This window comes from Balearica regulorum, chromosome 3 (genome assembly GCF_011004875.1).
Source record: "Balearica regulorum gibbericeps isolate bBalReg1 chromosome 3, bBalReg1.pri, whole genome shotgun sequence".
NCBI lineage: Eukaryota > Metazoa > Chordata > Aves > Gruiformes > Gruidae > Balearica > Balearica regulorum.
Window position 1 is genome coordinate 7503941 of NC_046186.1, and position 18826 is coordinate 7522766.

An 18826-nucleotide genomic window follows, 5' to 3' on the forward strand; every position below is an offset into this window, starting at 1 on the left:
CCTGAGCATTATTTTCTCCAGACTAGACAACCCCAGTTCCCTCAGCCGCTCCTCATAAGACTTCACCAGTTTGTTGCCCTTCTCTGGACACGCTCCAGCACCTCAATGTCTTTCTTGTAGTGAGCGGCCCAAAACTGAACACAGAACTCGAGGTGTGGCCTCGCCATTGCCAAGTACAGGGAGACAATCACTGCCCTACTCCTGCTGGCCGCACTGTTTCTGATACAAGCCAGGATGCTGTTGGCCTTCTTGGCCACCTGGGCACACTGCTGGCTCATATTCAGCCAGCTGTTGACCAACAGCCCCAGGTCCTTTTCCACCGGGCAGCTTTCCAGCCACTCTTCCCCAAGCCTGTAGCATTACACAGGGTTGTTGTGACCCAAGTGCAGCACCCAGCACTGAGCCTTGTTGAACCTCATACAGTTGTCCTCGGCTCATTGATCCAGCCTGTCCAGATTTCTCTGTAGATCCTTCCTACCCTCCAGCAGATCAGCACTCCTGCACAGCTTGGTGTCATCTGCAAACTTACTGAGGGTGCACTGAATCCCCTCATCCAGATGATTGATAAAGAATTGCACCTTTATTCTGGTATGAAGTGGTTTGACTGCACCTTCCAGACATGAGATCTTGTTATGTCATCTCCATCTGCTCTATACATTGCCTGCTGTTGAAAACAACATGAACATTGCGTTCCTACCAGTGTAAGGAATCCAGTTTTGTAGTCTAATCTTGAAACATAATCTAGTAAGGACTCAACAGTGCCATAGAGATACTGCATACATGGTAGACATCTACCTTTTATCAGGTGAATCCCACTCAAAATGCCAGTTAGCATCTTCCTAAAGCTGTTCCCCAAACTGATGTCACCTTCCTATTCTTTCTCTAACACACATTTGCAATTTCATCCTCCCATGTTAACAACAGCTGCACACTAGGAATTCATATTCTATGGATTATCTACTGTGATCTCATTGTTTTTGCTTTCGGGGATGCAACCCCTCATCTTGCAAATGTGAATACATTCTTTGTTCCTAGATGCATAATCTAGCACTTAACTGTGATGAAGCACATGTTGACAAAATAAGCCTGCCTGATGATGTGCTTGGGCTGCATTTTCATTATTTTTATCTGCCAAACCTTGCATTATCTTAGAATTTTACTACTATTGATTTCATTTTTGCTCCAGAACATGAGGAAAGGTGTCGAATAGCACAGAAGAATTTTTTTCTTTTTTGGCCTGATTATTTATGTCTTCCCAGAAGGAAGAGTGCACATTTAAAAATGAGTATTTCATTATTACATTTAATAAAGGCTATGGTGTTGTAATATAGTACAAATACATGTATGTATCAAAATACTGTGCAGGAGTAAATTAAACTACCATTATCTGAATATAGTATACCAGCACGGTGTAAACTTGGAGATTATTTTTTTAAAAAATTGAGGTTTATCTAAAATGACTATTTTCCATGATATCATGGAAATAATTATTGCACCATTTAAAAAGTCATTTTATGGGATAATATTTACTGATTTCCGCCCCCCCCCCCCCCAGATAAATATTTGATCTAGGGTGTTAAAACATCTGTTGCCATCATATTTAACATTAAGATTTTAGAAGATAAAGTTGTTGGAACTTTTGTTCTTAAATCTTTTATTTACTAAAATGTGTTCTTTTCTTCCCTGCATGTTTGCAATTTAAAAATCAAAAGGAACTCCTGGATGTTTTCCTTTCTTCATTTCCCCACACCTTGATTTTTTTCTTCTCCTTTTTATCTATTATTTCCCTTTTTCCCAGAGGAAAAATAAAACGAGGTTTTAGAGTGGAAAGTAAAGAACTTGAAAATTATGAAAACTACAAACAGTTATCGCTTCTTTATCCCAGGGAATAAAAAGATTCCTACATTTGGACCAATGACATAATTTTTGACAATTCCTATTCAAATGAATTTATGAGAAATAACTGTCTAACTTTGCTGACTTTTGGTTAAACTTGAATTGAAACTAGAATTGAAAACTTGAAGGTACTTGAATGTGTCCAGAGGAGGGCAACAGAGCTGGTGAAAGGGCTGGAAGGAATGTCCTGTAAGGAGCAACTAAGAACTCTAGATTTATCTACTTTGGAGGAAAGGAGGCTGAGGGGTGACCTCAGGGCTCTCTGCAGCTTCCTGAGGAGGGAAGTGGAGAGGGAGGTGCTGAGCTTTCTCCCTGGGATCCGCTGACAGGACACATGGGAATGGTTCAAAGCTGCACCAGGGGTGGTTCAGACTGGACATGAGGAAGCGTTTCTTTACCTAGAGGGTGGTCAAACACTGGAACAGGCTTCCTAGAGAGGAGGGGAATGCCCCAAGCCTCACAGTGATTCAGCGGCATTTGGACAATGCCCGTAACAACATGCTTTAACTTCTGGTCAGCCCTGAAGTGGTCAGGCAGTTGGACTTGATGATCATTATAGGTCCCTTCCAACTGGAATTATTCTATTCTATTCTATTCTATTCTATTCTATTCTATTCTATTCTATTCTATTCTATTCTATTCTATTCTATTTCTCTGAGGACTCTGAAATGTAAACTCCAAATTTTTGGAAGATTCACAAAATGATAAAGGAATATTTTTAATTTTTACTTGTCCCCTCCAGGAATCTAGATGAGTGGATAAAGCTCATGTAACTCTCAGTAGCTTTGTACTAATCCAGATAATGACAAGGATCAGTTTGGATTTTCTGACTACAGACGTTATTCAAGGGCTACAAAATCTAACTAAGGTCTCCAAGAGACTTGAGCAATTTCCTTGTGATGATGCTCCATGATGCCTTTGGCAACCAAGTTTTAAGTTGGCTATGACAATTTAGGTTCCAGCTACATTTCTAGATTACAGTGACAGTTTGTCTACTATTCTGTGAACTTTCTTTTCTTTTTAAAGATGTCTGAGAGAGAAATTGATATTTCTCTATACATTGTTGAATACCAAAACTTGTGTATAAGCTGGGTGCTATGGCTTTGATCAGATTTCTCTTTCCCTAAACTGTAAATTCTTCAGGCTAGCAGTTTTGTTTTGTTTTGGTTTGGTTTGGTTTGGTTTTTGTTCTTGATGAATTTGATATTCTGACAAGTATTTGGGTTTGGCTTTTCAAAGAGTTTTCAGGGAATTTGAGTTCCAAGTGTCATTAAAAGGGAATCAAGCACGGCCAAACCAATAGAGAGTGGCTTTATATCACAGATCTGGAAACAGATAGGACCTCATCAGTCTTATGGAGGAGACAATTACAAAATCATGAATGATACGGGGAAGATCTCTAGAGAAGACCTGTACACTGTCTCTTCCAATACAAGAACTAAGGTCATCAGTGAAACTAACTGGTGATACAGTTATGACAATCTCAAAGAGGTAACTCTTTCCACAGCATGGAGTTCAGCTGAACTTGTGGATGCTCATGTTTACAAGGCAAAAAAGCAAATTGACAAAATCCTAGAAGAAAAGTGTATTGAGAGCTGCTAAGTGCAGAGACATTTATATGTGGCTCCCTGAACCAGAGAGATAGTCTAGGAACTGCGCTCTTGCCCTGTCCTGCTGTTCTTTTTAAGGTATCTGTTACCAAGCGTTGCCAGAGATAGTGTACTCAATTAGACGAAACATTGACCTGACCTGGCAAAGTCATTCTTAGATTCTTTGTGCAAGTGAGATGAGAAATCACCCTCAACTTTAGAATAGATGCCCAAATTTTACACAATTAAAGTTAGTTGAAATGATACTTGTCTATGGAGCTTCATATCTAAGAAATCCTAAGATGAAGACTTTGCAGTCACAAGAATTTGGATTCAACGACCTAAAGCTTCTTTTGAATTTCATCATTACTCAATATACCAAACTCAACAGAGGGGTATTAGGCTAAAATTTATCATCCTGAAATATGTCATCTTTGTTCTGTCACGTAAAGTTTTGTCACATCTCATCCTCTCCATGAGAAACAAAAATCATACCTAACAACTTCATCTTAAATTTGTTGACAAGAGACCTCCATTATGACCTGTGTACTCCATTTGCCTATCCAAGTTATCAGTGGGTCAGTGACAGATTTATGCACAGTTAAGGAAAAAGCCATGGAAGAACCTGATATGTAGGTAAAAAAAAAAACCTTTCCATTTTTCATCAGTTTTTGTGATACTTTCACTATTCCATACTAATGCCAGGTCAAACAATCCTCCTTAAGAGTTAAAACTCTTGCAACGTGTTCCCATAAAAGCTAATAGGTGGGACGTGTGTCACTGACTAATGAAACTAAAGGTATCCCCATCTTTTAAAATAAACATTGAATAAATTCCATGGAATAGCTAAATCAAAAAGTTCCATAAGGAATGTGTTGTTTGATGTGTGTTTTGCAATACAGTGTCAGGTCCTAGGGAAGTGGTATGCAAACATGACAGGGTTGGGTAAAAGAGGTCACAAAAGACAAACAAAGGTCTCCTGCAGCACTGACAATGTTCTTGCAATTTAAAAGCTGACAAAGTATGTTTTCCAAGTTGCAAACAAAACTCCCGAGTGGATAACATTTAATAATTTTATTGCTGTGAAAGCTGAATCATGACTATTTACCACATATATAATTTTTTACTTTTTCTTTTACACTATATGTAAGGAAAATGGATTGACATTTTTGCCTTATTTTACCCAATGGTCTATGTTTATGTATGCATTTGGGTTTGTTTGTCTCTCCTTGACCACCAATTATTTTCATACCTCCTGACCGATTTCAAAAATTGTGGCAGAGCAGGGATTTCAATCATAATAAATTTCTACTTTTTTTTTTTAAATAGTCCGTAAAGAGATTCTATTACTTTCCCCTCAGGGAAAGAATACGTATATTAGAGGTCAAAATCCACGTAAGAGAGATCTTTTGAGATTTGCTTCATTAACTGCCTTGTTCAGAGCCTGACTTCAAATAACCTAAGAAAGAGGTAGAACATCTGTATCTATGATTAGCAAAGCCTTCTCTCCCTCAATATCCTACCAAGGTTATTCATTTAAAAGCAGGCTAACTGCATGATAAAGTTCTTACTGTTTCTCGGCTCTGATGGGAGAGACACTGAAAGCCCACCTAAAGGACTACAAAGGGCACTGAGCTGTACTTTTGCAGAAAGCCAAAGACTAGATGAGTCCAGCAGCTCTCACTCCTAAAAGTGGTGCCTTGAAGTCACTGGAAGTGCGATGGGAGGGATATTTACACTGGATTTTTGTCTAATATATTCAGCTCTTGCATAGCCCCAACATTGCAGTTCCTGGTAATGTTTTCGGTAGCGTAGTTAACATCTCTCCTCTGGGGTCATCTTCTCTTTCAGCTGCTCCCACGAGAAGACTGTGCATTAGAAGCGTTTTGGTTTTGCTCTTTGCGCAGCTTCTTTTGGTGCGGTATCTACTCTAAGCACAAACAGGCTTTTTGTTCCCAGGGCTCCCAGTCTCGTTTCAGAAGGTTTAAATTGCCTTAACCAAATACTTTGCATTAAACTGTTTTGAGTTACTGTAGTAGGACAAAAGGTTTCGTTGCTCTGCACTCAGTATGCACAGCCCCTCTCTGCCTTCAGCTTCTGCAACATTGTGTCCTCCCTGGACGAGAATAATTTCTCAACAGTAATAGTAAAAATATCAGCTAGGAACTTAAAGAAACAGAGAAAATTTCACCCTCTAGGGTCTCACTGGGTACACAGTACTCTGCCATTTGGTCCTCTTTACAAAGCAATGCAAGTGCTCCCTCTAGTAGATTATACCTGCGGTTTCTGTATTTATGTAAAGTTTGCAAAATGATATTGGTTTCATGGCTGTGCTAGCAAAATAGTTTTCTTTGTATGCAGGATAGCAACAGCAATGGAGTTTATAACACCAGGAAAAGCTACAGCATTTAAAATTTCTGTGGCAAATTTGCATTTGAATATGGTTTGAGATGTATGGGTTGGGCAGGTCTAAGTGTCATATCAGGGTGTAAAGAAATGCTTTTCTTCCATAGACTTTAAGAATATTGAGTATGAGCAAAAAATTCCCTACTGCCGAAATACGACAGATTTCTGCAGAAAAATGCAATGACAACATGCCGAGACACAGCTACCTAGTCTCAGGGAACGCAGAATTATGTTAGAGACTACTGAGCCACATCATAATGTGGCTATTGCGTTCACCAGTGAAATACAGTCACGTCTGGGTGAAAACCAGCAGCTGCTTAACAGAGCACCACCTGCACAGTGCTTTGAGCCAGGCAGCGCTCCCCAATACTGTATCCAACCTGTGCGGCAGGGGGAATTTGAAGAAGATAGAAATGCAATTATCCACGTTGAAATTCAGCCAAGACAGTGAGGATAGTATACCCACTCTTGCAGAACAAAAATTAAAGAGCATCTTTAGTGATCCAAAGCGGCAAAGGCCTGAGGTTTTCATCGTATTCAGTTGGTGGTACCACTTACAGCCCTGTGCCTACATCTATTGCTGGTGCAGCTCTCACTACCACTTTGAGCATCCAAAATAGCATCCTCATCTTGCAGTCAGACAAGTGTGGATGAAACATGACCTGCTTCACCACATCCAGCAGGACTAACACATGGCAAGTCACAGCTACACCTTTGTCACACAATATACCTTTGTCTTGAAGGCCAGTAGCATGAAGTTATGCCAATGACATGTGAGATACCTGTTGAGTAACACAGGCTGCTGCTATCATTTGTTATGACTCGTGGAGCAGTGAGCCTGGAGCCACTGTGGCTTCAGCATGTTGTATGTTACTGCAGGCAGTTATCTCACCAGAGAGGAGAAGTCACTTCACGGGAAAGAAATGGAGTGAAAAAAAAAGGACCGGATAAAACTGAATTGTTAAAACCTCAGCTGGCTAGTGGTTGCACAAAGAGGATGTATAAATGACATAATCTTGAGTAAGGTCATTTTAGTTGGTTTTGTATTTGCAAAAGACTCTTCAGGCTTTTAATTCTATGCAAAGTTTTTGACATTGCAGATGAATATAGCAGATAAATATTGATTTAGAACATTTGGGCAAATGGTCTATTGAGTTTTGTATCCCGTTCCTAATTCTTCAGGGGAAAATTATCAGACTGAAAGAGGGCAGCTATGGGAAAATGTCTTCACAATTCAAATTTCTTTGTGCCCATTTTTGAACTGGGCTTTTGAACATGGTCATTAATTTTCATACTTCTGCCTTACTGTTATGTTTAGTGTTGCAATATTATTCAGAATAATGAACATGTTTTAGCTAGCTGTGTAAAAATCCAACTCTTTCTGGATCAGGCTGATTTTTTAGCCACAACCATATCTTGTGAGTTCCAGGGGCTATTTGCAGGTAAAATGTATTCCAGAAGGTAAATACATTTGCTGCCTTTCATTTTTGCTTAAAAACTACAGGCACAACTTTAGATTTCCCTACAGATGAACAAGGTACCTAGGGAGAGACAGCGTGCTTGACAGAGCATGGGATCATTCACTCTATGCTTTCGCAGGTAGCAGAGCCCACCTTTTCTGCCCAGCAGAAAAGAAAGGACAATGCAAGATTGCATTTTTCCACCACACACAAAAGAGCAGAGGACACGCTGTTCTGAAGCTCAGCCTATCGCACAGCTGCTCTTTCCTGCAGATCCACAGTGCTCCAGCAGAGAACAGAAGCCACCATCAATCTTCCCATATGGATGGAGCTCACAGGAAAGTGTGAACTACAGTAAAATGTCTGGGAAAAAAAAAGATTTGGTAGGAAATTATATCCCAGCTGAAGTAAGCACAGCCCTACATATAAAATATCCTAAAAGTATTTGCAAATACATAGACACTGTGAAAAATTACACTCCACAGTCAGGCCAGACAGAGTCTGAAGTTATAGGCATAAGCTGCAGCAGTGAAAATATTAAGAAATATCTTTATAAATGTATGGCTGCTTAAGCACCGGAACAAGCTGTCGAGGCAGGTTATGGAATTGCTAGCAATAGTGCTATTCAAGGCTGGATTTGACATTGCCCTATTAGGGATGATATACGTGGAGCTAAATCATTCTGCCATGATGCAGCTCCTTTCCAGCCCAAATGAGCCAAATGTAAATGTGATGTGCATCGATACATACTCAGTACAAGGAATGAAACTCCTGCTAAATGAGATCAACACGCAGAAAAGGTGCATCCTTAAAGAACCTTAAATAACCCAGTCATAGGAATGAGCGTTGCCATGAAAGGGTAGAAAAATGAAAGCAAGAGGTGTTCAGACAAATGCGTGAGGCATCTGAAGAGCAAACATCCTTTACTATCTGAACAGAATTTGTGTATTGATTAAGAGTACTAAACATACATTTTTAAGTGCAAAAGAAAACCATTCCTTTTAGCTTTTGACTTTTTAGCTCAAAACATGCTCTCTTTTCTTATCAAACCACTTTTTTTCACAGGATTGTAGCAATGTTTGCAGCAAATTAGAAGCAGCTCAAATGACAGCTCCCAGTCTGTTAGCTACAGACGGAGGGCTGAGGAAGCTGTGTTAATAACAATAATAATATAAAATAAGGACAAGAGTATTTGGAGACTTCACTTTGGACAAATGGGTTAAATGAAGTCCCACTAGAGTCAGAAGGAGGAAGAGTTTAGCTGACTGTTCTCAAGCAACAGCCAATGTCTTTTATATTTGCTCTGTCATTACGGAAGATCTGGTAGGGATGGTCTGTGCTGGGGCAATGGTCCAAGGATGAATGCTTCAGCCTGATGTGAGCCTCAGAATCACTGACCAGCAGACCTGCAGACCCACCTCCTAGGGTGGAGCAATTGCCCTAAGAGATTTGGATATTTGCATTTGTAAGAGACCTTGTGGTAATTCTCTACAGGAAAAGAAGAGCTACAATTCAACCTGCAAGGGATTCAAGTCAGTTTATGTATATATGCTGTATATGCATACATGTATATATATCTTAGAGTTTACATATATAACCTTAGGTGTTAAAGTCTAAGCAGTCACCCTAGCTGTTTCAGAGATGGATAGCACCTTCCAGAGATTAATGCAGCTCATCCCAAATATGTACTAAGTGATGGTCCAAACGACTTTGGAGTTGCCTGTTTGTTTCTATTGACTAAAAAGGAAATTGAAATTGTGTCACTTCAGTTAAGGGAGGAACATTTGGCACAGCTGAAATTATGTGTTACAAACCCTATTGTTGGGACTGAGGCTGGCTGTGCTTTTCCTGTAACCCTTTCTGCCAAGTGTGAGAAGGTCCAAAGGGCCCTTACGGAGATATTCTCATCTCACCCATGTTTGAGGATATAAGGCACCACCTCAGTCCTGTTGCCTCTCCCTAACCATGACAGCTCCAGGACATAGCTGCAGGGCCAGACTGCATGCTACAAGTGTAGCAGAGCATCCCAGACAGACTCTGGTCTTCTACTCAAAATCCAGGAAAGATTTCCAACCAAAACCAACCTTCTGCAACTGGGAATAGACTTGCTAGGAAGTAAACCAAGCTATGCGGAAACCATCCTTACAAATATAGAGTACATCTAAACCCATTCATATGAATTATCTATGCTATCTGTCCATCCAAACAGGTAATTTTAAACATTTTTATATCTTTCGGGGTTTTTTCTCCTGCTGCCCTGTGGGTTTTTTTATTCCCATTTCCTACTGTAAAAGTCAAGAAAGGACATTTTCTAGTTAAGGATAAGGTATTTCCAAATCCTTAACGATCTTCTAAGCGGGTAGACCCATGAACTGCTGTAACATATAAAAGGATAGATTCACTGTATTTCTAAAGCACGGAGTGGTTGGGGTTTATGTCAAGTAGGTCTCTTTGTTCTAAGGGGTGATTCTCTTGCTCCTTGTACGGATAGGAGATGATCGTATTGCATGAGATTCATATGGGATTTGCTTTACTGCTGCATCAAAAAGACAAAACCAAAGTCAGGGTCAATACCAAAGTCAGGGTCAATCTCGAAATATTTCAAAGTTGCAGTTGTAATCAGAAGGTCCATTGCTTGAAGCAAAGGTTAGAAATATTCTGATACTTCACACAAAGGTAAACTAGCAATCATATGCACTTTAGCAATCATATTTGTCTCCTGAGGTTTTAAAAAAATAATTTCCTCATCTGCACTAGGACTTTGTTCTGTAATTTCCCACAACTTTATCATTAATGGTAATACTGTGACATCTCAAATTTACTTAAAGGTGATCACCAGCCATTATTTTAACAACTGCCATCTGAAAGAGGTTAGATGGCTTCTGTCTGAAATGCTAATAACTGCCTGGAGTCTCGTCTGCTTTTGTCTTCCTTCGTCTTTCCATTTCAGTAACTCAGGGGAAGGAATAACTGGGAATTTTAACAGAAAAGTCTGCTCTGTAAGTACAATCTCTGCCATCCATCTTGCACTCTTACATCAAGCATGGGGTTACTGCTGGAAACGGGTAGCTTATTGCTTCCTAAAGTTTTTGTATTTCTACTACACCGCTACTAACAGTATTGTTATTGGTAGTACTAGTAATAATATTGCAACATGTTGTAGGGCATCCATGGAGCTTAGTGTTCTCTAAAGACTCAATGAGAAATAGCCATTCCCATGATCTTATGGTCTTCATAGGCTGGACTTACTGCCCTTACAAAGGGCAGTAAATATTTCCCACATCCACTCACTGTGAATCCAGCCTCCTAAGAAACACATACACTTATAATATAAAAAGCATAATTACACTCTAATTACACTGTAGTTACATTTTTAACCTAAGATTTCCACTAATCTATATAACAAGGCACTTCATGGACTGGCCAAAAATAATTACAGTATAAAATGACATAATGAATATACCTGCATTTAAAAATATACAGTCATATCCTCATCTGAGTTAAATCATTATCTCTCTGATGATATCAGTCTGGTTCCTGTGCATTAAAAAGCAAATCATGGGAGCAATAATATCTCAATTATGTAGTTAACCTTCTGGTTATATTAATTAGTCATGATTAGGCATGGGAAACCATAATTATGTCACGTACATAACATCCCTTTGAAATTGCATTGTGAATCCAAACACAAAAGGCAGATGTGAACATCTAACCAGGTCCATTTCTGACATCTAGAATAAATCTGAAACTCAATGATTTGACCCTCTATCTCCTATCTGAAACACATCCAGTGGTGATAGCTCTGCTGGTGTCAAACTTGCAGAAGAAACTGCAGTTTGTGTTTGTCCCAGAAGAGAAATGCAAGGTAGAACTGTCCCATATTCTGATTTCACACGGTGGTTACTAAACCTGACTTAAAAAAACCAAACCAAAACAAAACCAAAAACAAAGCCACAAACAAAACATCTAGGTCTAGTTTAGTTCCTAAAGGAGGAAGCCATGAAACTAAAAAAGCACCTTTTCTTGAACTCACCACATTTAGCCATTTGTCTGGGGTATGAACAGCTAAAAATTAGCACCTCTTTCTCCTGTTTGCAGGAGATCCTGGCAGCCAGAGTGCTATTTGCACAGGACCTTTCTGAAGAGTTGCTCCTCACTGACTCCAAAAATACCATGGTAGACACTGTACTGGGGAAACTGGTTTTCCTGAGGCAGCTGTCAGAGAAGACTGTGGTGTTGGGAAGAGGGAATAAGAGCAAGCAGGATTTTCCACCACTGTCCTCATGCTTAACTCAAGACCGAAGTTTCTCACCTTCAAGGCTAAAGAAGAGAAAAGCCAATCTAAGTTAACACTCTTCCCCCAGTATATCAGAGATATGCTTTATCCCAGCAGACTGTTCCCTCACAGAAGGGCTACAGTAAATTATTAATGTGTAGGTCATTCCATCCAAATGTAGAAAAATATTAAACATTTCACTTTTATATAGGTTTCTATCACCTGCTGAACCCCACAGAAGCTCCACATTGGAATAGGAATTACAGACCTAAACATTTGTGTAACTCCAGGGTTATTCATGTCATTCAGATGGCAACATCCTGCCATCTCTGCAGGATAAAGGACAAGCACAGAAGCACATCACAGAATTTCCATTAAAATTAATCCTTTGAAAGGAGAATGTCAGAAGAAACTGCATAATTTTGACCAAACAAATATACTTCAAATGGACACTTTGCAAATGTCAGGTTGAAATGTTCCAAAGTTAGGAGCCAGAATTAAGGTTGCCTGTGTATTCTGTGTAGCATTGCACTTGCAGGCACTTTGTGGCTGTTATTGCTTGGTTTTTATCTTTTTCTTTTCTTTTCTTTTTTTTTTTTTTTTTTTTTTTTTTTTTTTAAATCTAAGTAACTTTACTTTGGAAGGCTGACTTGCAAATCTGGCATTTCTAATTCTGGGAAACCCCACTTTGCACACTTTTTTATTTCTATTCACTCAGTTACTGATTGATGCATTGTTTGCTTTTGCTGGGCTAGCAGCAAGGGACACTGATACAACATGGGCCACACTTATGTATTGCCCCATAGAATTAACAGCCTTGGGGTCTCCAGTGGATCTACTCTAAGGTGTTAGGTCACTTGACGATCAACCAGGTTCAGCAGAAAACCCTACCCTGTGAGGACCCCAGGTCTGTGCCACCCTGGGCATATCATGGACAGAGCAAGGTCTCCTTAGCTGGCACTGTCACTCAAGGGACTAAAGGCATATGGCACTTTGCAGGATGCAACCCAGTATGACTTTGGTAAGACATGCTTCCTGTCTTTTAGTTCATCAAACCGTAAAACTGTTGCTTAATATTTACCAGCAGCAGTTCCCAGGCACTGCAAGCTGTTCTCTAATGATATTTCCAATTCAGTCTGAGATTCCTGAATGAAATTTCTGTAGAAGGGTTACTTAAATGTTTTCTTTTTCAGCCTGAAGTTCGTTCAATATAATGTTATAGAAGCAATCTTTGCAAAGATCTCACTTTGAGAGAGGTTTTTTTTTCTTTCCTTTTCTTTTGCTCTCGGCAGTGGCTGTGACAAGAATGACAGCGCAAAACACAACAGAAAGTTATAAACGTTACTTTCCCTCAGACAGCAAACAAACTCCTGGATTACCACCATCCTGGATGGGAAACTGAGCCTCTCTGCTTTCAGAAACTCCCACCCTTGTCTCCTCCTGGGGCAGCAGGGTATGTATAAATTGAACGCAATGCTACCATCATTTCAGTTGATGCTCCTGGCCTGTATGGATGCTGATGCTTTTGAGGTCAGCCGGAAGATGAGCTTCCCCTACAGACACTGTTTGGGGCTCCTTGGGAGTGACAAATTTGGGACCTGTCAAGCAAAGAGTATGGGCCACCCATATCTACAGCCATCTAAAAAGGGACTCCAGCAGAGGAATAAACAATTGAAGGAAGGTGCTTTTTGTCACTGCAGTGGTTTTTTGCCTTTACTTCAGCTTGCTGCACGAGCAAGGCAGTGCCATTCGGCCACACTCTTTGACATGCACCTCCTGACACCCAACAAAAAGGTTGCCATAATCTGATAACAAGCATGAGCCTCCCCTTCCCCACCGTTGTCCTCTTCTCCATCCTGCCATGCAGATCTCTTTTTGCTAAGCCCACACCCCAAGCTCAGGTCGGGATCCATCCCTGTCATAACATGACATGTTCTCTGCTCCTCCTGCTGGCATTCTTCCCTTCCCCCTCTCAGCACTTTCTTTCCACCAGGTCCTTTCACACTGCAGAGCTGTGCACAGCATCTGAAGAGCTGGCACAGGGCAGACCATGCCAGGGGCCATTGTCACCATTTAACAGCGCAGATGATTGAATTAGAGGCTTTGGCATGGCTTTGTTTATCAGTATTAATGAGGCTGAACCAATCATGCAATTCCTTGGGGTCTTTTGCCTCACTCCTGCCTTTCCTTTCTGGAATCTTGACCATCACTCCATCCCACCCCCTCCCACCTCAGCCAGCTGCTCCAGAGGTGCTGGGTGTGGGACTGATTGTTAGTGACACAGATGCATTATCGGGGGACAGAAAAAATAGGAGGCAGGGCGTTGGGGAATGCATATACCTACAGGATTTTTCTTGAGGGGAAGAGCAAGAAAATGTAAGTTTTTAAGAGGTTGAGGTTTTTAAGAAAAATATAAGACCCTTCTCCAAACCTTGACTCTAGCTTGTGGCTTTGCATATTCAGTTTTCTCTCACCGTAGCATAGGACTTGGGCTTGAGTACTAGAAACATGAATGGGATTTAAGAAATTAAAATGTTCAGTTCACAGGTAAGATTTCTTGCCATCAAAAAGTCAGCATGAAGGTTTTTGGGTCTGGGCTGCCACTGCTGGGATTTTGCATAGAGAGGCATCGCTGGGGTTCAGAGTCGTGGTACAGCGAAACTCTGATAAGCTTGGATGTGGTTGCACCGAACAACGCTGCCTCAGCAAGCTGGTTTGGGCACGTTTCCCTCTCCCTTTCCAAAGTACCTTCCCAGCAAACTCATTACCCGCACAGATGCACTAAAAGTGCTCTTGGAACAGAAATGAGAACAGAAGGAATGAAAACAATTCTTCTGCTAAAAGAGCTGAGGTTTACGTTTGTTCTTCGGCTGCACCTTCCCCTGCCCCAGTGCAACACAAAGGAAATCTCTGCAGCTGATCTGGGACTTCACAAACCGAGGGATTATGCACTATAGATACTGACAGGCCCCTTCGCTTACAGCCTGGCAAACACCACAACAGTAATCTCCTCTCTGAGATAAAGTCCATCAATCTTATTCTTACACCATCCTGTTCCCCTCTGCCCCACAGACAAAGCTGGAAGAGCAACCCTCCTCAGGAAGGACGCTAACATCTTTTCTTCCCTGGCACCCTCCTATTGTAACTTATTCTTTCAGCTGGCATCCCATCAAAAAGTCAGACATATCCATTTTCTGTGCTGAGCTGACTAGTTTTCAATAACAATTTCTCCTTCGTTTTGTAACTGAGATCAATAAAACTGCCCCTCTCTCATATTGGCCGAGATTCCAGCAACGTCATTTGCTCTTTATTGTTGCTACTGCTTTGTTTTGTTTCCTTTTTTCCTTTTTCTTTTTTTTTTTTTTTTTTTTTTTTTGGCAAGGCACAGATCAATTTAACAAGATGAAAACGACTTAGACTTTCATTCAAGGTAAAATCTGCACTTTATAACCCAGGATGTAATTTACAATCCTGTCATTAAGCTCTGTTAATCCTATTATTATGAAGATAAATAATTACCCATAGCGAAGAAAGGGATTCCCAACAGAGTAGAATTATATTTTCCATCAGTAATGAAAAATATCCCTGCCGCAGTGACACTGGAAATACAGATAGTGAGTACTCCCAAGAGTCCCAGGAAAGGTTTGCTACGCAGGCAGTCCTTCATGGAGCTCGAGAGGGTAGCAGTCAGGAGAATCAGCATCAGGCTCACCAAAATCTTGCCCCTGGCCAAGAGACTGGTCTGGTGGAAGTCCTTCCAGAGGCTAAAGGACGCTAGTGAGTAGAGCTGCAGATCTTGGTGATCCAGCTGCATCTTGTGCATCAGTTTACAGAATTCACTCTCCCACTTCTCCCCAATGAGGTCCTGGGTGACAGAGCCATACGTTTGGAGGTAGTAAGTGATTTGGATGGCTCTGGCTGATTTGACTCTCTGGTCCTTGCTGTTTGGTACTTCCATGACCCCTCCGAGCTGGTGACCAATAAAACTGCTCCTTCCGTCCTGGGAGGGAAAGTAAAAAAGATGAGCATGTGGTTATCCTGTGTAAGATGTGATACCTTTTGACTCTACCATCCTTTCACAGACATGCCAAGAGCTCAACTCGAAGGCCACTGCAGCCAACAGCAGCTGTGCCATTCACTTCAGCGGGCTTTGGGACGTATCCCTACTCCCTGCCACCGCTCTGTTCCTCACTCATTATAGACTCATTTGCAATTCTGTGCTGCAGTTCAGGGACTGCCCAGATACTCAATGCGGTCCCAGATGTTCCGGGACTGAAATGCAGCATGCAAGCTCCTCATCCCGGAGAGGATCGCTTTCCCACATTTTAACTGTGACAGACAACAACAAATCTCCAATTACTGAAGTATGAAATTTTTGAGATGAAGATCAATTTCTGGAAGATTTGTGATTTTCTGACACTTTGGAACTGCTTTTAAAAAGTTGGAAATGTACAGAAAAGAAGGTCTGGTCCCTCAGTATACAGATATAAATGTAGATGGATCTGGTTTAATAGCTACTCTGGCTCTAGAACAATATAATTAAAGTCAGACCTTTTGAATTGTTTGTTTGAAATTTCATGGATATCTATCAGTGGCACAGAGATAAGAATCTACCTTACACCTCGATTTAGCCAGTATTTGGGTTTTATATTTCAAGAATATAAACCTTACTCCCATCTCACTTACTTCAGTATATGTTAGGACATAAAAACTCCATGACAATCAGTAAAGGACACATCGGGTGCACTCAGGATCAGGCCACATCTATTTACAAGACCAGGCTACGTTTTTGTAGTTATCTGGTCCTGTTTAGATGGGGTTTTCTTCATTTTTTTGTAAGCAGGTTTTGTGAGAAAGGTCCTTGCATTTTAGCCGCTGGTTATTCTAGTTCTCTAGAGTAACTGTGATGTGCCCCTTCAAGACAGGGGAAGCTTGCATGGATTTAGATCAAACCCAGATGCAAACTGAGGAAGAAGACTCAGTAGATTGGATAAAAATGTCCTAGCACAAGTAATCTCTTTGATCAAAAACTCTAAACCCAGGGATTAAATGTCTATTGCACACCAAAGCCCAACATTTTGCTTTTTTTGTGTAAATGGGATTAAAAGTTTTCAGATTTCTTTCCTCTTGTATTTAATAAAAACATAAAATTATCAAGCCAGTTAACATATAAAACATCTTGCAGCAGTGAGCTCACATGAGATAATACTCTCTGCCTAGATGCACTATGGGAATGACGACTGACAGCCTGAATTTGGGAGATGCTCTGCTCTACGCACACACATGGAAGCAGCCACCTGCAAAAGGCCAGAAGCATTTGGGGGAGACACTTTTAACATCTGCTATGTACAACATTAACCATTTCTAGAACACCTGTGCTGCAAAGAGGTCATTATCTGAAATTGCCAGACCTGCTTGCTGTAATGATTCCTATCCTAAGGAAAAATCAATGAAGCAAGGTACCAGGCTTTATGAAACACAGATGTCTTCCGGGATGTCTGCTCATAGAGCAAATAAATATCAGAAACTGAGAGACAGTGCTGAAAATGTTTTATATACTCACCTTGCCTTGTCTCTGCTATGTAAAGGATGTAATCCTCCCACTGAGAAATTTCTGCCTATGCCTGCTTTCATGGCAGGAGCTCCCACTGTTTTCAGTGTTTGCCTGCCACAGCCCAGGGAACGTGACAAAGTGCTTTTCAGAAGTTCATTTTTTCCCTATTCCCAGTTGCTATTTCCCACTGAAATAACGGCTTCTGGCGAGGTATCCTGGCATAAGCTGACATGAAAGGTGATTTGTAGTCTAATGCCAGCTTCTCAAATCACCTGAAGCCCCATTGCAAATGTCATATAAGCAGAGACAGCTAGCACAGAGGGGCAGCTGGTGCTGTTTGGACTCAAAAAAAAACCTCGTCTCTTGCATTTCATGTTAGAATCCTGTTTTGAGTCATTATTTCTATTATTTCCTAAGGAGGGGTCACACCTAACACTCACACGCTCACAAAAGGTAGATTTCCGAGCTGATAATTAAGGTTTGAGCAATGCAGTCCCTGCTCACATCAGATGCAACTTTGCAGTTAAAAATCCCCTTTGGCGTTGCTTTGAAATTTTAGGGAGAAATGTCATATTTCCTCAGTATATATGCAGTGTTGACATTCAAACGTTTTCAGCCACTGCAGGATACTTTAGCAGCACAGCTCCAAACTCAGACAATGGACTGTAATTCAAGTTTCATTGATTCACTATGCAGCATGCACGGCAAGGTTATGGGAAACTTTGCGATGACCATCTGCCTGCCTCTGCAAAAGGTGCACCGAACGACGGCAACATTTCAAAAAAAGCAACAGAGCAGCACAAATAAATCATGTTCTGCCGTATCTCCCACGAAACAGAAGATAACAGCTATTTGTTACACTGATGTACAGTAGGGCATCCAGCTCATATGTCAGCAAAATAGAGAGCGAGCTTTCAGATGGAATCGAGGAAATCACAGATGCTGAATTGCTTTGAGGTCGTTTTGTCCGTCCCCTTCCTTCCAAAGGCAGATTGTTTCCTATCTACACAAGAGGTTTGCCTTTGTTGCTTTTATAGAATGCAGACATGAACTTGCCACCATGGCATTTGGGAAAACGGGGCCCTTTTCTAATACAGCTCACATGGTGGCTCTGCCGAGTGCTCCAAGTGAGATAAAGGTCCTGTTGCACTAGGCAGGGCTGTCACATCAATGGTTACAATTCTTCAGCAAGGAAGACAGAAGAAAGATGGGAAAAAATATTGCCTTTCATCCCATTTTACAGATGGAGCCTGAAGTGTGGGAAAATGAAGACCCAGCTGCCAGCATGACTTTTGGCATTTCCTAGAGGCCTCCAAGCCAGGGTCCTGACTACCTCTTGGTGTCTTGTGGGCACTTCAGGGGAGTTGTTCACCATACCAAGTTCTCTGTTGTGCTCCAGGACCACCTTGGTGAAAGAAGGAGACACAAATGGCTAAGCTCCTGGGCTAAGCCTAAGGTTTGGGAAATAAAATGAGGCCACAGTGACTTGTACAAACGAGATCCTTCGTTCTGCCTAGTTCCTCAATGAAAAAAGCACCTTCTATTGTAATTAGCACATCCTTTCTGGTATATGCCTACATGATGCTATTTTTAATTTCATAACAGTAGTTTCATGTTTCAGAGTACAGATCCCTTACACATTTTA

At 41.0% G+C, this 18826-nt stretch overlaps 1 protein-coding gene across 2 annotated transcripts in view; it reads right to left on the bottom strand.

The window, feature by feature from the left end:
• Positions 1-18826, bottom strand: part of PTCHD4 (patched domain containing 4) — a 91110-nt gene that overhangs the window by 48096 nt on the left and 24188 nt on the right. For both annotated transcript variants that reach the window (XM_075750041.1, XM_075750040.1), the window contains exon 2: positions 15147-15627. In XM_075750041.1, the coding sequence (XP_075606156.1) occupies positions 15147-15627 (481 nt within the window). The remainder of the gene's footprint in view (positions 1-15146; positions 15628-18826) is intronic.